The sequence below is a fragment of the Euleptes europaea genome, chromosome 2 (genome assembly GCF_029931775.1).
Source record: "Euleptes europaea isolate rEulEur1 chromosome 2, rEulEur1.hap1, whole genome shotgun sequence".
Lineage (NCBI taxonomy): Eukaryota > Metazoa > Chordata > Lepidosauria > Squamata > Sphaerodactylidae > Euleptes > Euleptes europaea.
The window spans coordinates 103,249,106-103,273,088 of record NC_079313.1 but is presented as its reverse complement, the minus strand read 5'-3'; the positions used below and the strand labels follow the sequence as shown (position 1 = coordinate 103,273,088).

The following is a 23,983-nucleotide window of genomic DNA, read 5'->3' as shown; positions in this document are numbered from 1 at the left end:
GTATAGTTACTCCACTAGTGCTGAATTATTTTGTGACTTATCCAGAGGCTCCTGCAGTGGCTAATATAAGCATGGAAAACTCTTAAAACACTTAAGAGTCTCACTGGAAATTGTTTGGGAAAGGGCTACAACACCGCATATTTATTTGCATTTGAACAACAAGACTGGAATGAATGCAGATTGTATAAACCAACTTCTCAAAGTACGTATATGACATTTATTTAGTTTTCCTTGGTGGAGGGCAGAAACCTCTTGCTACCACTTGCAAATGATGAAACCTGAACCAGCAGAGCTAATTTGGGCTTCTTTACTCAATATACACTGTGAACATAAGCTTGACCTCCTTCTGCAGCCATGAGAGCTTGACTGATCCCTGCCATAAATTGTCTATCCTTGGGTATGAGTTACAATTGAGGCTGTATCCACAAGGTGAGACTATCAAACAAATGCCCAAATTTGGGGTGCTTGCTGGTTGATGCTAAATAAGAGTGGATACCCAGACAGATAACATTTTTTCATGGCGAAACTCAACGGAATATCTATATATCATATTTAAAAATGGCAAGAATGGCACTTCTGTTTCAACTCTGCTGTTTTATTGCTGTTTTACCATTTCTGCTGGTTCATTATTATTTTTTCATTATTTTACCATCTAATTATTTTATTGCTGGTAGATACCATTTGAATGTTAAATTATGCTGTTGCTGAGTTTTATAGACCTGGTTTATTGTGCTCTGAAGCTGCAGACTATTGTTGCTGTAAACTGCGTTCGGAATTTTTAATTGAAAAGTTGTGATACAGACATGCATTAATTGAATAAATATAAATAGTGGGTGATACCTGTACGTGATATGCTTCTGTCTCCATTTTTGTCCAGTTAGCGCATATCGCTTACTCCTCCGTCTATGGCTTAAATGAGGATGATCAGGAACACCACAGCGGGGCTTCTTCATCCACCTGAAAAGCAAAATATTCCTGAGTCCAGAAAACAATAAGCTTTGCTGTCCTGTTTGGTCTCTTAGACACTAATGATGACAGCCTATTGTTTTCAGCTGAGCATTTTTAGTTGTGACTCTCCAATTATGGAATGCCCTCTACTCATCTACCTGCCTCACAGAACCTAAGCTTCCAGCATAGGTGAAGGCGTTATTTATTTACCCAAGCATTTTGGTGCCTTTGTACTGTTTGTTCTGATTTGAAGATATTATTGGTTTATTTATGGAGAGGAGGGAGCGTTTGTATACAATTCTTTGTGGTTTGTAAACTTCCATGAGAGCCTGCATTTGTTGAGGAATGCAGGACATGAATTTTCAAAATCAGTTAATTAAAAATACAGTTCTCCTTGAAGGACATATGCCAAAGCAGAAAATAAAAAGGCAGCTTCAAATCTAGCGAAGAGGGAGAAAAAAAAACCCAGGTCATTTATCTTTAATGGCTGTTTTTCAAGTGGTTATCTTTGCAGGCACACTATTGAGATTCAACACCTGTGCAGAGCTTCAGTTTTGAAGGAGCTAGGTGTAAAATCTTCCCATTTCAAGCCAGCATAGCATTGTGCATGCTCAAGGGGAAGGAACTGTGGCTTCCAGCTTAGGTCTTTAATAACGCTACAGCAAGTTAAGAGCACATGTTATGGCAAAGGAGAATGGGTTGTGTGACTGCATAGATGACAAGTCAAAGACAATACGTTACAGGTAAGCAACCTGTTTTTCTTCTTCGTGGTCTCTATGCATTCACACCAATGGGAAAAGATTAACAAGCTGAACTACTTGTGCTGGACACAGGTATAGTAATATAAGGAGAGACAGAGCATAGCTATGCCAAAGAAGGCATCCATGTCTGTTCTAATGTCCAAGACACAGTGTTTCACAGAGCTGGAACTTTGAGACTAGGCAGCCACCCGGCAGAGTTCTGGTATAGGGATTCCTCTGATGAAGGTTGTGAATGTCACTATGGTTCTTTTAGAATGTGATCACACCGCTCCTGGAAGCAACTTGAGTGCCAACTCATAGTACAGTTTAATGGTGGTTAATACACAGTAGCTGAAGTATGTGAAAAGACTCTCTGTCCCTAGTCAGGGCTGGAGAAACTAAAAATAAAATGGCAGGAGTTTTCCTCAAAAAGGCTGTCTTGTTTAGGTTGAAAACCTAAAACCTTTGTTTTTCAAGCAAACAAAGAGAAAAGGGTTCTCTCTGTCTCTGAAGATGGGCTGTGGGGAAAAAAGTAGGGATAACCAATTCCAGATTGAGGAGGAATCCAGAAACCACTGTTGGTAAGGAGAATTGTCTAGTCATAGCAAGGCCTTGTCCCTATACAAATGCAGGTGGGGGGAGTCAGAATGCAAAGCACACAGTTCCCTTGACCACCTAGCAGACCATGTGGCCGCCAAAGCAACTACATTAATAGAAAATAAGTGAAGTTGCAAGTGGACAGACTCAAAGGGCTTTTTCATTAATTGATAAAGCAAACCCTACAGGTCCCGTGATGAAATAGGGGACAAAATAAGTGGATAAAGCTTATTGAAGCTTTTGAAAAATGTCTTCCTTAACAGGCTAGATGGAGAAAGGAGCAGCCTTCTTCTATATGTGGCCTCAGAGCTAAAATGGTATTTATATGCACTGTAGGGTTGTGCAAAAAAAAGGGGGGAAAAGGTAAATTTCTGGTTTAGGTTTATTGGGCCCGATTTTTTCCCAGTAAACCCAGAATAAGCCGAATACCCATACAGTAAATTTGTATTTTGGGTTTATTTCTGGGTTTACTGAAAAATTCAGGCCCATTATAGTCTATGGGGATTTTTTTTTCTAAGCTCCTGTGGGGGCATTTTTGGAGGTAGTGTTCCCATATTTTCAGGGTAGCTTCAAGGGACTCTCCTTGCATGAACCCTGAAGTTCAGTGAAGATTGGGTCAGGGGTTCTGATTTTATGGGGTCTGGAAGGGGTCACCCCCCAACCTCCATGCATGGTAAAGTTTACAATGTTTTTCTACGGGGAATGGGGTCTACCCCTTCCAGACCCCATAAAATCAGACCCCGTCCCAAACTTTACCAAACTTTGGGGTTCATGCAAGGAGAGCCCCTTGCAGCTATGCTGCGAATTCGGTGACTACCTCAAAAATGCCCCCCAGGAGAATTTTACAATTATTTACCTTTTCACAGCCAGTAATGGCGCCTGCTTGAATATTCAATCTCCCATGAATCATTGCAATGGGCATGCGCAATTGTGCAGGACCATTGCAATGATTCATGGGAGACTGAGTTTTCAAGCAGGCGGCCATTACCGACTGTGAAAAGGTAAGTAATTTTAAAATTCTCCCAGGGGGCATTTTTCAAGGTGGAATCACCAAATTCCCAGTGTAGCTGCAAGGGATTCCCTTTGCATGAACCCCAAAGTTTGGTAAAGTTTGGGGCAGGAGGTCCAATTTTATGGGGTCCTGAAGGGGTAGCTTCCATTCCCCATAGAAAAACATTGTAAACTTTACCATGCATGGAGGAGGGGGGCGACCCCTTCCAGACCCCATAAAATCAGACCCCCCCGGACCCAATCTTCACCAAGCGTCAGGGTTCATGCAAGGAGAGTCCCTTAAAACTATCCTGAAAATTTGGGTACTCTACCTCCAAAAATGCGCCCCCCAGCTCATTTTAAAAATTCCCATAGTGAAAAGCCTGGGGAAAGCAAAAGCCAAAAAGAGCCAAATACCTATTTGGCTGATTCGGTGATCGGCTATTCAGCTTTATTCCCAGGTTTTGGTATCTGGTAAAACTGAAACCCGAATATTGCCAAAACAGCTAATTTCGGGTGTATTTTCAGTTCAGATTTATCGATATGCACAACCCTAATGCAGTGTCAGTGAAGAGTGACCCAGCCTTTGAGAACATAGAGTAAATATTCAAGGACAGAGGTGACAAAACAGATGATTCCCATCCCTGAGCAGAAGCAAACAGGCAGAAACATTTCCATTGTCTACAACAAGAGTGTCTGGTAGAAGCGTATATTCTCCATCAGTCAAAAAGGGGTGTTTCCAGGGATTAAATGCCTTCTGAAGCCACCATGGGCAACCTTGGAGTTGCCTGTCCCTCCCATAGGGCAAGCATCCTTCTCATGGCTAATGAGTGGAGAAGGCAGTTTCTTGCATATTCTACATCAAAGTCACTGAAGGCATACTCTTGAAGCATTCTCTCATGCAACCAGATTCAGCTTGGGCATGCCCAGATGTAGAATTTTGCTGCAATTCTGTGACACGAGGTTGTCAGTCTTGAGGAGGTATACCAGATGAACCTAGGCATGACATAGAAAATTGAGAAGAAGGGAATGATCAGGATATATTTAATGGCCTTTCTGGCAACTTTTGTGATGAGTGGAACAGGTAGAAAGATGTAAGAGATGGTGTCTCCAATGGATCTGTAAGGCATTGTCTAGGGAATAATGTTCTGTTACTGCTCCTCTGCAGTAATTGGGCCACTTGTTGTCTAGAGAGACAGATTGACCTCTGCTGTGCTCCATCTGAGGAAAATGGGTTGCAGGTAAGAAGTCTGAAGAGATCACTCAAGGCCAGCTATCGCTCGGTGACTGGCAATGAATATGACTACAGGTATGATGTGACACCTGATGTTTCTCTCCCAGAAGCTGCAGGTAAGAAAGCATCATGGAGACAATTGTTGATAGGTTTGGTGGCCATGCTGTTGGTGACCATCTGCACTATCTTGCCATGCAGCTTCAGGAGAAAGGCTTGGAGTGACTTGGAGATCACCCTGGAGCTCCAAATGGTTGATGTGGAGCAGTCTTTCTCTTTGCTCTACCTTGGGCAATTGGTTCCAATACACTGAAGGAGTACATGGGTGAGCCTTTTCATTCTATCCAGGATTGGTATCTGGTGGCTAGAGAAAAGTGCATTGGGGTGGCTATCCCTGGTGACATCAAGATTATGACTGAGGAACAGACCTCTGTTCATTGGACTTGGCTGATGCTTGTCCTTCCAATTCTTATTCTTAGGCTTGGAAGGAAATACAGGCTTACATTGAATGTAGCAGACATTCAATCAGCTTCATTGACTCTGAATCAGCCTGTGCAAGTTCAGTATTGGTGGTGTCAGAACTGAGGCTGATGATTTTGAGAGTGACTTACTCAGAAGTGAAGTTGTGGGAGCCATCACTGAGACCAAAGGAGCTTCTGCAATCACATCCAACACCAAGAAAAGGCTTGTTCCCACGGCATGGCTCAAAAATGGGAGGAACAGTTCCATCTAGTTTGCTCTGTGAATGTCTGACAGTGGGTGCAAGTCTCAATGTCCTGCCTAGGGTTGCCATCCTCCAGGTGGGGCCTGGAGATCTCCTAGAATTGCAATTGCTCTCCAGATTGCAGAGATCAGTTCCTCTGGAAAAAATGGCTGCTTGGAGGGTGGATTCTACGGCATCAATACTCCGCTAAGGTCCCTCCCCTCCCCAAATCCAGCCCTCCCCAGGCTCCACCCCCAAATCTCCAGGAACTGCCCAACCCTAGTTGGCAACCCTAGTCCTGCCCCTCTCCAAGGCAGAAAAGGCATTCATTGTGCCCCTTTGTTTGTGCATCTTCACTGCCAAAAATGCTTTAAAAATGGTTCATTCAGCTACACACAAAAGAACTGGGCTGATTCCAAATAAGGGTCCCTCCATAGTACTCATGTTGCCACCAGTGCAACTGTTGCTCAACCAAGTCCACTTGGCACCAGGTAGTCCAGTTTCTCACCCTTGTTAGCTGTAGTTTCCCTTTCACACCAGATGTGGAATGCATTCCTCCACTCTGGCTGTTGTTATGTCACTATCACAATTCTCTGGCCACCTTTAAAAAACATTTTTGCTGCATGCAAAAATCCTGCTCAAGAAAAAAAAAGTGCTGCTCCAGAGTAACACAATATTTGAATCCTTCCATAATGTTAATTAATGCTATGTGTTAGCCATCCTGCTATGGTTGTCAACATTGAAAAGACTAACTGCCCCCAAAAAACTACTTGGGGGAAGGGGACAGAACAGGAACTTAGACACTTGCTACTTGTACTGTCATAATACAGTAACAGCATTCAACCACCTGGAAAATCAGTGGTAAATTGTGCATGCGGAAAAGCCCTATGTCAATGCCCTGACCCAACCTTTCCCCCACAAAAAAATTCCTCAGTTTTGCTGGTATCATCAAGGACACCAAGGCAGTTCACTGTGAAAATGCAGAGGAAGGGGGCATTTATTTAAGTCAAGCAGAAGGTGTGCCTTCCCTTCTGTACACATGAAAAAGACTGTCCCTATAACACTATGCTGGGAAAGACTGGTTATTAATGACTGGTTATTATTAAAAATGGGCTGTTTATGATTGGAATAGTAATGGAAGACATTACATGGAAACAACAACAACAACAAAAGGGCACACAACTAGATTTGCTGAAAGAGAGAGAAAAACCTGTGTGTGGAATCAGCCCTGAAGAAAAAAAAATCTTCAAAATCCTTCAAAAATGAAGAACTAAGTTGTCAAAGAGAGAAATAGAAGGAGGGGAAAGAACTGAAGAGAAAGAAAGAAGAAGACAGGGAATGATTTTGAAGATACTAACTCACAGAGACTTCTCTGAGGAGAATATACCTAATCAATGCTGCTACTGCATCAAAAGAGAACGGAGTGGAAAGCTCCAACTCCTAATGTAGGGCATGTGGGCTCAAAAGAGGAAAAGATTTTATGCCTAAAAGCCTAGCACTAGAATATTTCAACTGTATGTTCTACTTATATGCATGCACATTGTAGTTCTTTGTTTTTTTAGAACTAGCTAGCAAGAAGCAGACTTTAGTGATGCTCTAAGATTAGAAAGTGGCCATGCCATAAGAATACAAGAAAAGTCATGCTGGATCAGACCAAGGCCCATCAACTTCAGCAGTCTGTTCACACAGTTCACACAGGTGCCTCTAGGAAGCCCACAAACAAGATGACTGCAGCAGCACCATCCTGCCTGTGTTTCGCAGCACCTAATATAATAGGCATGCTACTCTGATACTGGAGAGAACAGGTATGCATCATGACTAGTTTTCATTTTTACTAGTAGCCATGAATAGCCCTATCCTCCATGAATATTCCCATTCCCCTCTTAAAGCCTTCCAAGTTGGCAGCCATCACCACATCCTGGGGCAGGGAGTTCCACAATTTAACAATGCATTGTGTGAAAAAATACTTCCTTTTATCTGCTTTGAATCTCTCACCCTCCAGGTTCAGCAGATGACCCTGCGTTCCAGTATTATGACAGAGGGAGAAAATCCTCCAGGAGATTTCCCAAAATTACAACTGCTCTCCAAATTGCAGCGATCAGTTCCCCTGGAGAAAATGGCTGCTTTGGGAGGTGCATTTACCTGCTCAACCCGTAAATTTGTAAACAGTTTTTTCTCCTCCCTGGTGAACTGCAAAGGCCACCCTTTTGGAACCTCACTCAGGAAAGTAGGGAATATGAAGCAATAGTGTGATACCTAGTTACTAAATAGCTATCAACACTTTGGTTCCTAAGTGTTCCAATGCATTTTCAAGTCAGTGCATTTACATTCTGGATTGTATGTTAGAGGCAAAAAGGGCTGTACTCTGGCATAATTAAAGTAGTGAAAGAACTGTTCACACACAAACCTAGAACAATTTATTTCACTTCAATACGTTAAGCAGACCATTAAGATTAGACTAAGGCTACCCTCAGGATAAAGCATATGGGCTGAAAAAAAATCTTCGGAGTATGTAGAATGGTTTAAGAGCTATAAAACTGCAACTCCCCTATGCCGATAATACCTTAGATTGAATTTAAACAAACACATGAAACACCCTCAAGATGGTGATATTGTGTACTGCATACTAAGACTGTGCATCTTTCTATACAGTCATTGTGATGCACTAAGATTATGCTTGTTTAAACCAATTTAGTTAAACCAGTGTAAATCTCTAAATGAATACTCTTATTTTGGATTTAACATGGATTATTTCAGTTTATCAGCCATTTCTAGTTAACTTTCTTTACTATTTGTCCCATATCTCAGGTGAATGTCCTTTTCCAAAGTGCTGGAATTCATAAATGCAGGTTAATTTAGGACTGTCTGTAAACAGACTATCACAGCAGTGGGAGGACTTTGAAGCTCTACTCCTCATTCCAAACCAGATTTTCTATCCACCCGATCATACTGGCCCTTTGCACCTCACTTCTCTACTTGGAAGCAGAGCAAATTATTACAGATGTGGAAAGTCTCTCTCTCAAGTGATCAGTTTTAAGCAATCCATCAACTGAAGGTAAATCATTGATAATTTAGGGAAAGACAATGCTTTCAAGTATTTGCAAAAGAAACTCTTACTCAATAGTGGTCTGATCCAACATTCCTGTTACTGGGATGCCATAAAACTGCTGCATAGTGGAAACTGCAGACTGCATAACTTTTCCTGAGTGCAGAGCAGACATTCGTGTGTCAGAAGGAAGTAGATAACCGTAGGTTTTTAACCAGCTCTGAAAAAATATGGTAAAACAAAGCTAAACTTACAACACTTTATGGTTTGACAGCACATATAAGAACATTAGTTTTGTTATTTAAAGAATGGTATACGCTGTTAGCTTTAATGTAAGTTGCGAACGAAAGCAGATTGCTGTAATTTCCATGCTTACTCGTTTCACTTGATTTGTCTGAATGCAAGGAATTTGAGAGATAACACTATGACAACATGTACAAAAGCAGATTACAGTAAGTGGTGCTTTGCCTGCTAACTTCCCAAAGGTAGTTGAATTACTTGTGGTGTGGAAATTTAGCTCTTCTGTCTGCACACTGATCATTAGTATACAGATCTCAGCTTCACTTGATATTCTCTTTTTAAAAGTATATGCCAGATAGTTTGAGAAAAGAATGACCAGTTCCACATCATTCTCTTTGGTCTAAACCAGTGGTTCCCAAAGTGGGCAGTACCACCCCCTGGGGGGCAGTGGGATTACCTAGGGGGGCACTAAGAGGCAAGGAGGCAGCAGGAGGCGCTAGAGGTGGACCCCTTCAACTGTGTTGTTGGATAGAGTAGGGGGCACTGGGGTTAAGTTTGTGGAACCAAGGGGGCAGTGGCCAGAAAAGTTTCGGAACCACTGGTCTAAACCCTGTTCAGGAGGGCATTAGTCCACATTATTGAAAGAGAAGCAGGCTAAGTACAATTCTGGAAGGAATCAAATTAGGGTGTAACAAAAAAAACAATATTTATGTTTTAAATGCTATGAAAAATTATTCAAATGAATTTTAGACAGCTTAAAACCACACGACGGCAGCAATGGACAGGGACCAATTTTAAAGAATGTAGGTGGGGAAAGCTGAATCCTGCCACCTCCTGTGCCTTACCCTCCTCCAGAACTCTCTCCTCCTTGCCATTGACTCTGATACCACAAGTGAACCCAGTGGTAAGAAAAGTGCCTGCTGTGGCTGACATCTTACAGAATGGCCTGCATGAGGAGGTCAGGAAGGCTCTCACCCTCCTGGCTTTTCTGCAAACTATGCAAAATGATCCCAACTCAAGTCGGTTTCAGGTAGCTGGCTCAAGACTGACTTAGCCTTCCATCTTTCCGAGGTTGGTAAAATGAGTACCCAGATTGCTGGGGGTAAAGTATAGACGACTGGGGAAGGCAATGGCAAACCACCCTCCAAACATAGTCTGCCTAGTCAACATTGTGATGACATGTCACCCCATGGGTCAGTAATGACCCGGTGCTTGAACAGGGCACTACCTTTAGCTTTAAATAGGAATGTAATGTAATGAAATGATTATAAGAAAGTTGCATCAGTAAAGGGAAAGCAACTGTTGCCTACACTACTGTACTGTTTAAATTATTATGGATTGTTTCATGTTTGTTTTGGCTTGATTTTAGAGTTCTCCTTCTATCTGGGATGGTTGTCCTCTTCCACTGAATGCACAGCTTCGGGAGGGACGTACATGGAGCGGTGAGGGAGGGAGGTGACACCCGCCTAGCCAGCCAGCTCAGCCAAATCAACCCTGGCGATCAATGGGGTGACAGATGTCGCAGCCAGATCACCCTCACATCCGATTTTAGAGTTCTGTTTGTTTTCATATTTCTGTAATCCAAACCCCATTATACTGTCCATTGGAAGTCTCATCCTGTTGATTGAACTTGACTTACACTATGTAATCCACCTTGAGTCTCAGCAAGAAAGGCAGACTATAAATGACCCAAATAAATAAATTTGGGAGGAACAGCAGGGACGTAAGCAGTGGAGGGGAATGGTTGCGACTCCCCTTACAGATGCATCCTCATTGCTCTTAAATTTAGCACCCCTCAGCTCACTTCATATATGACTGAGAAAGACAGAGATTTAAACTAAGAGGTTTGCTGCTGTTGTATGTAGTCAAGCCTTTGAGTTTAAGGATATTTATATAGAAAAATTCAAAACATATTTATAATGATTAGTACATATTTTGTAAGTGGAATGTTACAGCTGCTAGTTAAATAGTTTACATCTTAGTCTACAGTTAGATTGAAAAAGTGTTAGTTCTGCCTCAAGAGCAAGACAAAAAGCAACCTTAAACTAGGGTTGCTACCTATGCATCCCACAATAGGCTCTGTCACCATAGTGCACATGGAGGCTACAAATTCTGACAGCAAAAGGCGCTTGTGAACCTGTCAAGTATTGAGCAAAAAAACACAAGTTAAATAAATGCAACTTTTCAGTGCAATAGAGACTGCAACAAAAAGAACCTTATTATTCAAATGTTACAAAACATTTTATTCCAAATAATCCATATATCACATATTTACGGCCAAGATTGAATCCTCTCATCCCAACCACAATGTTCCTCCAATAGTATTTGCCAAATCTGATGTAAATAATAACAGTAATAATAGCTTCATACATATTATCACAGTAATCCTTACAAAAGCCATGTCAATCAGTATTATTATCCCCATACTGCAGATGGGGAGGAGTGATTGAGGCTGAGAAAGGATACCCAATTTCCAAGAGAACTATATACCCACTGGCTTAACTATATGATTTGCTCACCTAACTATTCAAACAGAAGTATATTTTTGGAAAGGTATTTGGTTTCTATTTGGGGGAAAACCAAACCAGCAATAGCAATTATCTCTAATTCTTGAATATTGGGGAGTGTATTAATGGCTTTTCAATACAAACTTTTAAACTGGCAGCAAAGTAATTCTGCTCTGGTTCATATGTCAGTGACAGCGGCGACTCAGCATGCCCTTTAATGAACACCTGAGATAGGTCTTAACATGAAGGTCTCACATCACACATCCTTTAAAGTATTCGGGAGAAGGCACATCTGCCCACCCCACCATATCTGAATTGCGGCCACTGTCAAGCATCTGTTTGGCACTACAGCCTAATTTTTCCCCCTTCCTGCCTAGAAACAAGCCCTTTGACCAAAATTTCTTAGGCTGAGTCTGCATAGCTGCCTTTTCCTGGGACAGCGAACACCAGACTTGTCTCCATCTATCACCCTTTTATAACAATTTACAATGTGTAACAGCAGCAACATGCCGCTATGCCAGAGGATTCACATGGCAAGTTGGCAGGATCATATGCAATATCATGCACTCTGGATCTGTGAAGTTGTAGAAACTATGTGGGTTACCGCACTTTGTATTCCCAGTGATGTATTAAGAGTTTGAAAATGTTATAAAAAACATCGCTTTAAAAGGGTTTTTGGATACCACGGCTTATAAATGGTTGGAAAACATCTTCACAGCTAAAGGGGCCAAACTAAGTGCGAACAGTATTTTTTGTAACATTTTCAAACTCTTAATACATCGCTGGGAATATAAGTGCAGTAACACCCTTTGTCAGTACTGGATTTATCTGTGCTACAACCTCCATTGTTTTCACCATATGCAGTATTACAGGCTTCCTCTCAATTTCCAGTTGCTTAAGAGACACAAAGTAATTTCCCTAAATAAAGTATCAATCCAAAATATGTGCTGTGTGATCAGAACACCTGCTTACTGTTTAGCTAAAAAAGATTTTAAACGTGATTCCTGGGTGAGGTATCTCCTGACTTGGGGTCACCTGCTGATTTCAGATGTATATCATTTAAAGGCAAGGTCATCTTCTTCATTACTATATCAGTCAATGTGAATCCTCAAAGTTAAAACATTACCTTATATGTCTTGCTTAGTATCTAGAATCAAAAAGCAATAGAAATGTCACAAAGTAGTAAGCAAGCTTCGGAGTTCCCTATAATTATTTTTCAGACTGTATGTTAAACGACACACAAAACAAGCCAACATAAAAAGCAGGGGGGGAAAGAGATGCTGTCGGTCATGATGCAAAGCCTGCATATTGGACGAAGATGGAGCAGAAGTGGTGTGATGCAAAGTTAATTAGATTAGATCATGCAAAAGAGATCTTAGGTTTCACCAAAGGCTAGTGGGACAAAGACACAATGGTTGCAATTGCAGCAATCCTCTCTAACTTCAGAATCTGTGAACTGACATTCAGAACCCAACACTAGACCAAGAATTTCTGACATCATTTCCTGCAGTTTAGTCAAACGTTTCTCACTCCCAAATGGCCAATATAGGATTCCTACAGCACTGAAGAAAATGAGCTTACATTTGTGTGTTTTTTGCCTAGTTTTCTAAAGCTTGCTTCTTTCCCCTTAAGTCACAAAACGTTCTTAGAAAATACATGTATTTATGTTTAACCCCATATCTGAGAGTTTTACAGTACAGAGTTTGGGACAGAAGACATTTGTACATATAAAGCCTGACATACGAAAGCAAAGTTTTGCACCAAAGCAGATTTTCTTCCTTTCCAGACACTTTTAATTGGATATAGTTCTCATAAACAAATATATGAAAACAGGAGTATTCATATGCATGTATTTTGTTACTGATGTTGCTAAAACTTGGTCAGATAATGTACTCAGTTGACATGTTAAAACAGCAGAAAATCACGGATAATCTCAGATACAACAGACTATCTGTTTAAATACCAGGCGATTTCCCAGTGGACTGGTGTTCTGGAAAGCTACCCAGAGACAATCCAGGCTCTCCAGGAAGAGATGGCTGTTGTGGTTGCACCTGGAGCAGCATCTCTGTGAGAAGGCACTCCTCCTCATGAGAATATGACTCAGGCATGAGCGTAAACAGGGTGCCTTTGCCTTTTAGGGTTGCCAGCTCTGAGTTAGGAAATGCCTGGAGATTTTGGGGGTGGAGCCTGAGGAAGGCAGGGTTTGGAAAGTGGAGGGACCTCAGCAGGGTATAATGCCACACAGTCCACCTTCCAAACCAGCCATTTTTTCCATGGACTTGTAGACTGGAGATCAGTTGTAATTCTGGGAGATTCCTAGGCCCCACCTGGAGGTTATGCTAAAGAAAAGACAGCACGCAGCTATGTATGCAAATGTATCAAAACAGTGTATTACAATAAAGTGAAGACAATAGTGAAGTGCAAACAGAAACTTAACCACAACTAAACATTAATTCTATATACACACAATTCTATACACACACAATATTGGTAACTCTTCTTAGTGAGTCCAGTGGGCTGCCCAACTTGTGGTGCCTATGAACTTCATTATTACAGGCTGAAGAAGCGGAACCCTGCAAAAAATGTTTACAAATTCTGGAAGACGTTTCAATCTCATCTATAACATCGAACATACTATCAAAAAACCCGGGATTTTTTTCCTTCTGAAAGCGCCAAGAGGCAACTCACGACTTTTCAGACATTTGTTAAGGCCTTCTTATGTGTAACCTTTAAAAGTCTTTGTTTGGACTCACTAAGAAGAGTTACCAATATTGTGTGTATATAGAATTAATGTTTAGTTGTGGTTAAGTTTCTGTTTGCACTTCACTACTGTCTTCACTTTATTGTAATACACTGTTTTGATACATTTGCATACAGAGCTACGTGCTGTCTTTTCTTTAGCATTACTTACCATACAGTACAGGTGATTATTGTATTCATCCCTCCTGGAGCTTGGCAACCTGGTCAGGGGTGTACTACCCAACTCACAGTCAGATGTCCATCAGGGAGCTCACCTTAAACAGAGCCCATTCACTCGGCACTGTGAGGGAGAAGGAACTTCTGGTTTCCTTCCTACCTTGCATTTGCCGGGGGGAGGCACTTTATGCCCTTTTTTTCTGGTTCTATGTATCCTTCCTATGGCGTGGAGCCAGGGAAAAAGAGGAAGAAGCCTCACTACCACCATTCAAGCTGGCAAACGTCGGGTAGGCGGGAAACCAGAAGCTCCTTCTCCCTCCTCACAGTGCAGAGTGAAGAGTGCTGTTTAAGGGGCGTTTTCCATCATGTATGTCTGACTGTGAGCCAGTTACTTCACCTTTGATCTGGCATGTCAGGTATTTTGTCCAAAACACCACCATGTTTGTGATGAGAAGGCAGCAAGCAAATGGAGGGTACGGGGGCTGCCTCATACCAGCAACTGCTTTCTCGGCACACCCTCACTCAGGCACAATCATCTACCTGGCAAGTTTACAAAACTTGGCTGAAAGTGACATATGCAATGTAGGCTAGAAGTAATGTGTCATGTGGACGGGCCTTTTTCCAGGGCCATTTTAACTTCCCAGTCCTCCACTGAATAATCCAAATGCCTACAAGAAACATATCACTGAATTCTGCCCTGTAACTGCACAATAACTAATAATGATGGATAAGAAAGAGACCGTCTTTTGTAAAAGCTAGTCTCTATGAAGGAAACTGAGACAGATGGAATTTTAGCTATCTCTTTTGAATGAAGCCAAAAAGTCCCTTGCTATCAGTGGAAAGTGTTTTGGCTTTTTTTTGTATACATTTTCTAGCATTAACTTCCAATCACTGAAGGTTTTTACATCTTTGTCTACTGTATTAAATACTTTCCTAATATTACAAACAGTTTTGTAGGTAAATTGAATACAGTATAGGTTGGTTTTCTCAGACTTTGGATTAGTTATCTAAGCATTTTTAACATGTAAAGTACCTCTTTAAAGCTGGGAATACCAGGAGCAGTCACTATTCTAGAAGCTTCACTTCTACAAAAATAATGTTTTCATTATGACCTCTTAGAAAAAGAAAGATAACAGTTAAAAAAAAACCTGATTCAGCACCTGAAAAGTCACCGTTTATTGGCAGGTCCTTAATATAGAATTTTTTTTAAATTGCACAACTTGTGCAGTTATTAAAAATCTGCCATTGTTAATGTATGAATACATATTCAGGAAATGCCCCCAAATAAGTAGAAGTCCCTAGCTTGTCTGAGGGTGGCTCCACTTGGCTGCTTTAATGATCAGCACAGGGGCCAGCCACTTTACTGTTCGACTTAGTGGTAATAATATTTAGCATTCATACAGTACATGTCAAGACTTCAAAGGACTTCAACAAACGTTATATTAGTAATCTACAATAGCCCTGTTAGGCATGCTAGTATTATTATGAGACTGAGAGAACTGACACTTCCTCAAGGACATCTTATGAATTTGATCTTGCTATTAAATATGAACCAGGACTTTCCTGGCTTATCGCTCTGAAGTAACTACAGCAAATGTATGTAAAAATTAAAATAATCACATAAAAAAAGTTCCCAAGCTACCTAAATAACTTTTTAAAACCTTTCTAGTCCCATACAGGCAACACCTGACACAAGAACAGACTGGTAGGATGAGCTTGACATCCACTGTTGTTCTGTAGTACATTCAAGTTCACAGTGATTATAATAAATTAAAATATCCTGCAGGAGAATTTATATTATGGACATAATAATGTTTTATACTCATGACCCCTCAAGAAAGGCTTCACTGGTGATCCTCAAATGACTAACAGCAAGTCGTAAGACTTGCTGCACCAGCAAACAATTATTTTGGATGGAACATACTGACTGCTGAGCCAGCATACTGACACAAAAGAAGATATTACGCTTAGATTGCAGACAGATATGTCAATGCAAATAATCAACTTGTCTACAAACTTATCTTTATCTAAACTGGCATCAGTTCAAATCCTCATTTAATTTATAGGACGGATTATGGTGCAATTTTATTTGAAGATTTTTGTTCTTGCTATAAAGATTTTGGTGGAAATTAAAGGAGGAATCCGATATCTAGAAATGTAACAACATTATACACTCACATAACAAAAAATCTCCTACTAAAATGGCAATAAAAGTATATTAAATTTGTCATTTGTAATTATACGACTTTTTAGTATTGAGTCTTTTAAAACATTTTACATGACCTTCTGTCTAGTTAAATGTTAACTGAGAAATTAGCTGAATTTTATACAGCCACGGCTTGCTCAAATAATAGACAATTCTATTTTCCTTGCAAAATATTATCTAAGCAATTAAAAAAATTAATTACAAAGTGCTAGACCCTATGATTTGTTCTGTTTGATCAAGGGCACTCACATGACAATTTTGCAGTTTTCCACCTCTCAGTGCAGAACACTCTTCCCTACGCTGTACCCAAGCGACCAGTAACCCCCAGGAAGAATATCTGGGTGCATAGCAAGCTATAGCAGGTAATGGGAATTGGAAAGTTCTATTCTGCAAGCCCAACTGTGTTTGTGGTGCATAGGATTCAACCCATTTCTAACATCCCCTTGCCTAATGTTGTAGAACTATGAATATGTATGAAACTGAATGTCTGAATTCAGTACCTGTTCTACTATGGTATCTGAAAGTCAACATCCCATCCCCCCCAAATACAAAGAAAGTTGCAGGATTCCACACATGGAAGGGGGGCATTTTTCACCAACTCCACTCCCCCTACTGCAAACTTCTGACTCCCTTCTGTCATTCCTGCAGAGGTCCCGTGTCCCCCAGGAGCATTTTGGACTACAGTGGGAGGGAGGAAGCAAGGCAGTTGTGCTCAACCAGTGCCATTGCTCTAACTTATGACATTCTTAACTAGGGTTGCCAGGTCCCTCTTCACCACCAGTGGGAGGTTTTGGGGGCGGAGCCTGAGGAAGGGAGGGTTTGGGGAGGGGAGGGACTTCAATGCCATAGAATCCAATTGCCAAAGCGGCCATTTTCTCCAGGTAAACTGATCTCTATCAGCTGGAAATCAGTTGTAATAGGAGGAGATCTCCAGTCACTACCTGGAGGTTGGCAACCCTATTCTTAACCCACCTCCACCTAAATTATTGGAGAAAGCACGAAGTATACAGGGCTGATTCCTATCATGTCACTATTAATCTATCAATTTACTAGTAATGTTTCAAACTCTTCACTGACATGTCCCAATATAGATTTTTTTTTAATGCCAAAAAACTAAGTAAGGGCCTCCTTTATTCTTCCAAAAGAGTTGGGGGAAATGTTTAAGAGGCACTTGTTTTTCATTTCTACGCCTCTATGTCTTGTTTGTAAGGCTTTGCTGCCTCTACAATACAAGAAGAGTATGGGCGCTTTCACACATGCTGAACAATGCACTTTCAATCCACTTTCAATGCACTTTAATTATGGTTTGCAAGTGGATCTTGCCATTTCATACAGTAAAATCCAGCTACAAACTGCATTGAAAGTACATTAATCGGCATGTGTAAAAGTGCCCTATGGATCAATTTTACATGGGGTTTGGGGTACAGAAAGGATGAAATTTTCTGGAATTCTGGGGAGAACTTTTTCCTATTTTGTTTCTAAAGCTACGGAAATATTGGAGGAAATTTAAATATATGAAAGATTTACTTTAATATCAAACCTGAACTTATTTTACTGCTTCAACAACACAAAATGCATAATTTATAAGTTGCCGTATAAAATTTGTACTATTTCGTATTTTAATACGAAAAACTGCAAATATACTCAAATACTCCCACTACCAGGAAGAAAGAGAGAGAGAGAGTGTTACAAACTGTGGCAACCTATACTACCTAAGCACATATATATTCATTTTAAAGGGTCACGACTCAGGAAAAGAAGGAAAGCAGCAGTTGATGTTCCTATTGTATGCAGTGTACACATGAATGATTAATCTCTAATGATGCAGATGGTCTTACATAAAAACCTTCATACTGTTCATTTTGACGGAGTCTGGGTCTTCACATCTCTAGATTCTACACCCCAATAAGGAACAAAATAAAATGTTTGCCCAATTACTCATCCAAATACTATTACTGCTTTCTAGCAAACATGGTGTTACTAACACTTGAATTAAAGAATGGTAGGTGCTTTCTAGAATTTATGACTAACAGTGCTACCTTAAGAACAGACCTGCTCCCTGACGATGCAGTTAAAACCCATTAACTTCAATGGATTTAGAAGGGCATAACTCTGCTGAGGATTGCACTGTAAAGCACAGAAATGTTCAGGGTTTGAACAAGAACATCAGTCACTTAGTTCCCTCAAAAAAGCACTTAAAAACATATCTACTTAATTATGCCATGCCTGTGAAAAATATAAATTACCATTTACATATTTTTCTTTGTGGATAAATGCCTTTTCCTTTGAAGGTTTGGACTATCCAAAACCTTCCCTTTGAGTTTTAAAAAGTTTTTCTGCCTCTTGGCAGAGAACATGCAGGAGGGTGGGAAGTCAAGACTCACCCAGCCAGACTATAGAAATGCTAATAGCTTCCTGGATGGGAGATAATGTTCTGGCTGGAAGCTGATGCTCAGAAGGGAAGAGAGGTTTGAGAGGTCTAAGATAGAAGATAGAGCCAGCTTGGTGTAGTAGTTAAGAGCAGCAGACTCTAATCTGGAGAACCGGGTACGATTCCATACTCCTCCGCATGAAGCCTGCTGGGTGGGTGACCTTGGGCCAGTCACAGTTCTCTCAGAACTCTCTGAGCCCATGCAGAGGCAGGCAACAACAAACCACCTCCAAATGTCTCTGCCTTGAAAACCTTAAGGGCTCACCATGAATCAGTTGTGACTTGATGGTACTTTCCATCACCAAGATAGAAGGTATCTTCCTGGATATATAGTCGGAGGCTTTCACAGTCAGAGTTCATTGGTTCTCGTAGGTTATCCGGGCTGTGTAACCGTGGTCTTGGTATTTTCTTTCCTGACGTTTCGCCAGCAGCTGTGGTCGGCATCTTCAGAGGAGTAACACTGTCCTTCAGTGTTACTCCTCTGAAGATGCCGGCCACAGCTGCTGGCGAAACGTCAGGAAAGAAAATACCAAGACCACGGTTACACAGCCCAGATAACCTACGAGAACCAATACCTTCCTGGAGATTTCACGAAAGGCTTCCTTGACCACAGGGGGTGGGCAAACAGAGATAATAAAACCCCTTGGCACAGAATGGAGGCTTTTTTTTGCTGATTCCATGTAGGACAAAGGAGCTCTTACACCTGGGCTCCTGCTTGCCACCATAGCTATGTGGAGGCCTGCCAGCCTGGAAAAGACTCCAAGGTAACAGGTAGCTTTTAAAACACTGTTTTACGTTAAAGAGCCTGCCTTAGAATAAGATCAGCTAGGGCATGTGCGGAGTGAGAAACTGTGTACCGGTATTTACATTTTTCTTTTGGATTCTTTGCTCAATCAGTTACTGTGCTGAGAGTATGTGTGAGGACATTTTATTTTAAATAAATGTTTTATAATTTTTAATGCTGGCATTGTTCTTTGTACCACATCAATCTCCAATGTTCAAACACACTATTTAAAATGGGCACCAGAAGAAGGGGGCCAGTCAATTTGTTGGCCAGCTGATGATTCCCTGGAGGTGCACAAGTGCAAGGAGCTGTCCCTCTGGTAACCAGATGCTGGGTAGTGGGAGATGCAGGCACAAGGTGAGGCCTTACAAGAACACAGGAAAGGGAAGCTGGGAGCCCTGGCGCTTTCAGTGGGTAATTTCTACAAAGGCCAGGTGGTGGCAGTGGGTGAACTGAAAGATGGAGAGGAAAACCCTTCAAGGGTCAGGAAAGCCAGGAAGGTGGTACATGGCCAGGCAGATACTTGGACATCCACTGGTACCCAGACACTCTCGGAGGGCAGGACAGAACAGTACTCATGGGTCAGTGGGACTGTTCTGCCACATCCCTCTTCTGCATTTGACTCCATTTTATTCTGGTTTCTCCACCCTCCCCCAAAGATACCATAAATGTGAAGCTCTAGATTTTTAGTGCATTAGAATGAAGAATGTAGATTTATTGCATTGTATGGAAATTATCAAGTTACCTCTAAGGACAGAAGAAGTTAATATTGTGTCTATTTACACAGACAGTTTTACTTGGTACTACCAGCCTAGAATGATGGGGGGGGGTATTTCTCTCACAGTAATTACAAAACACAGAAGGCTTAGAAGTTGTATGATTATAAGTTAGATCATAACACAAGTTTGTGTTGGGGAAAACAGGAACGGGTGGTCACTTTGATCAACAAAAAGGCTACGCTGGGAATCATAGGACCTGCATGAATAAAAGTCATGGGGGCAATAAGGAGGCGAATTAGGCAAAACTGAGAAAAAAAGCTGGCTGGTTCCAACCCTGTATCTATGGTTTCCGCACTGAATTACACCATGGAACTAAATACACCCATTTCTTCCAGAATCATACCATGAGCCAAAGAAAGTTGTATTTCTCCCCTTGATATCAATAGGAACACTCAAGTTAACTTCTCTCATTGATTTTGATGGTACTGAAGGATGACTATGGCCCCAATCCAGAAAAAGCTAGAGTGTATTAAAGGTCACCCAATCCAGCCACTAAATCTTATTAAGATCAACAAGGCTGACCTTACAGCTTGCTTCACGTTGCCTAATTTTTTCGTTCGCCGGTCTGCCTAAAACAAAGTATATGTTGTTCATATCCCAGAAACACAGAGGCTGGTGCTTAATCAGCGATGAAAGGCACTCTGCACATGGTCAGAGATTACAACTAAATGTTCATGAATGAAAGTAGGTTTATACTAAGCTCTAGTGAGCCCAACTCAAATTACACCCTTATTTGCCCATAACTGAAATAATTAGTTGCTTCAATGTTTGGAATATAAATCATTTGGTCTTTTGTTGTTGTTTTTAAAGTGCATGTTACAAGAAACAAGTGTTTCCTGATATTTTAAAAGCTCTGATTATTTGTTCTAGTTTTTGGCAATGGGTGTTGGTATGTTCCCCTTTAAAAATCCCTATATTTAATAAGTTTTGCCATATTGAGACACATATTTATCTGGACACCGTACCTTCTCATATGAAGTGCTATTCCTTTATTCATTATGCTGAAGAGAACAGCCAGTGTTTCTCATTAGGGAGAATATACTACTCTGCACATGCTTAAAGGTGTTCTTCTTTTAAACATGCTGTGTGAGTCCTAATGCTGTGAAGAGACGGGGGTTAAAATTGCAGCCCCACCAACTCAAAAAGTCATCAGCCACCACTGCTAATGAGTCAGTGTTATGAAACAGACTGGCCATGCATCAAGAGTTTTATGCGTAGGTTAGTTGGCCCGGCTGTCACTGCTCCTTGAACATTTTTTAGCTGCAGAGTTAACCCTATGGCATAGTGAGGCTGTAATGTTTGGGAAACCCAAACAAGAATATAAGTTGAGCAGAATTACTGACACTCTTGAAATGAGCTTTTCTTATCTGCTGCCCATTCACATAGCACCCATCTCATTATTGCAATCTTCAAAATCACTATATTAAAAATTAGTACAGTCAGTAAAGTTCAGCTTTGTTCTCCTAGCAAAAAAATTTGAATATCTCTTATCTGGCCAGTGATATTTCTTTCTACTACCCTGAGGGGGGGGGAGATCATCAACAATGCAGATCTTCAAGTCATGAAAAGTTGAATATTGTATCAATTTATCTATGGTTTTGATATTTGTTAATGAAAATACCATCCTTTAATTAAAGGAAATGTCAAGGAAATATAATAATACTTAATGTTGATTAAAGCTGTTAATGCTAAAAAGCATCTCACAATACCATAAAAGCTTGCAAAAAGTGCAGTTAAGGAATTTAATTGCACACTGACATCAACAGCAAAAACAGTAAGCACACACTAAGCTACAGTACTCTTTGTTTGACGCTCATCAAAAAGACAACACATGCTTTTCAGTAACACATGTGTACATTTCTCTATTGTCCAAAATTTCTGAATTCTGAAAACATCCTTGGGGGATATACAGGACATTCTTTGTTCAGTTTGGCCGGACAGAGAGGGGGGATCATATGTCCCCCTCCCTTAAATCAACATATCCCAGTATACTTTTTCATTTCCTCTCTGGGTTCTTCTATGGAACCCCCCCACAAAAAAAAAAAAAACCCCCGACACCCAGTCCATGACTCAGTCACCTTGGCCCCATATTCCCTGCAGGGAGACAGTAGCCCTTCCCCTCCCTGTTCTGCTCCACTCCAGTGATGCAGTAAACCAGAGGTTCGTGGGGGAGACCCGAGACCGTTGTTTTGCAAGAAAACAGTCATTTATTCGGAGCAGCTGCTACCCAGAGCACTCTACCGAGTAAAAATCTCTGAGCTATTCCCTGGCTGTCCTCATACATTTCAATACATTTTACAGAAAGGAAAAGAGATTATTGCAAATTGCAAAATCAGTGGATCTTCCATAGTCAGGGGAAGTCTGCCCTGCTGTCTCACCAGCAAGGCTGTGAAGCCGCCCTGGCTGCCTCCATCCAGGCTCGTGGTACCCAAACAAATCTTCCACGCCTCAGCACATCCTGGGCAGGAGTCTTTCCCTCACTTCCTCTCCCTCAGCCTCACAAAAGATAGGGCCAGGCATGCTCGCTCTAGCACACACACGAAAGAGAAACAAGGCACCCAGCGCCTTCTTCCTTTTAATTTAATTTAATAAAACACCATGGGGGGGGGGGGAGGCACGCCATCCTAGCCAGCCCCTCCCTGCCAACCTGACAGGGCGAAGGCGAATTCGCCCCGTCCCCTCTCCCATCCCTGGAGGTGACTCCGCCTGCCCTGCCCTCCGCCTCAGCCACCTTGGCCGGCGGGCAGTTGGCGCGGGCCAGGCTGCCCCCCCCCCGCGGCGGGCTGAGGGGCCTGGGAGCGGAAGGCGCCCCCCCCCCGCGCGTCCCCTCCGCCCCTCACCGGACCCACCAAGGCTGGCGGGCGGGCGGCCGCTCCCCCCTTCCCTACCGGGCCGACGCGGGGCTCCCCCGAAGCGCAGAGCAGGGCGCTGAGGAAGGGCAGCAGGCGGCGGCAGCAGCCCCAGGCCGGGGCCCCTCCGCGCCATCCCCGCCGCCCGCGCTCCATGGCGGGGCCCATCCCTGCACCCGCTCGGGCAGGGCGAGCAGGGCCTGGCCGACCGCGCATGCGCCGTGGCCGGAGAGGCGGGAGCGGGGGACGCGAGGCGGCCTCGAGGGGACGATCGCGAGCCCCGCCTCGCCGGCCTCTCGGCGGCCCGCCGCTACGCTTCTCATCGGCAGGCGCGGGCGTCGGGCGGTTACGAGACCGCGTCCCTTGGGGAGGAGGGGAAGGGGAACTTTGGCTGACGGCGATGACGAGGAGGACGCCGAAAGGCCCCGAGGGCTCAGGGGGAGCTCCGCCGGCGGCGGCGAGGAGCGTCGCGCTTCTGCTCGCTGGTCCGAACCGCCCCCCTTCCCTCCCCTTTTCCGAGGAGGGGGAGGCTTCTGCCTGGCAGGTGGTCAAGAGACAGCACCAAAGTTTCCGAGAAAAGTACAGCGGGTACGCAAAAGCGCTGGCTTTTTGTTTCGCTGGATTAATCCGAAACAAATCACCAGCGGATGCGTCTGACCCACCCCACGCCACCCCACCCCGTGCATTAAATGGAACCCATACGCTCCTTATCGGTGAACTTGCTTCATAGGGTGAGACAGCAAGGTAGACTTCCCCTGACTATGGAAGATCCACCGGTTTTGCAATTTGTAATAATCTATTGTCGAAGGCTTTCACGGTCAGAGTTTATTGGTTCTCGTGGGTTATCCGGGCTGTGTGACTGTGGTCTTGGTATTTTCTTTCCTGACGTTTCGCCAGCAGCTGTGGCCGGCATCTTCAGAGGAGTAACACGGAAGGACAGTGTCTCTCAGTGTCAGGTGTGTAGGAAGAGTAATATATAGTCAGAAAGGGGTTGGGTTTGAGCTGAATCATTGCCC

At 42.5% G+C, this 23,983-nt stretch overlaps 1 protein-coding gene across 1 annotated transcript in view; it reads right to left on the bottom strand.

Annotated features, from left to right (window-relative positions):
* The window catches only part of MMP24 (matrix metallopeptidase 24), a 48,456-nt gene extending 25,321 nt beyond the window's left edge, over positions 1-23,135 (bottom strand). The window contains exons 1-3 of the mRNA XM_056867495.1: positions 23,007-23,135; positions 8,327-8,475; positions 841-957 (exon numbers count right to left, since the gene is read on the bottom strand). Of these exons, the coding sequence (XP_056723473.1) occupies positions 841-957; positions 8,327-8,475; positions 23,007-23,135 (395 nt within the window). The remainder of the gene's footprint in view (positions 1-840; positions 958-8,326; positions 8,476-23,006) is intronic.
* Positions 23,136-23,983: the final 848 nt, after the last annotated feature.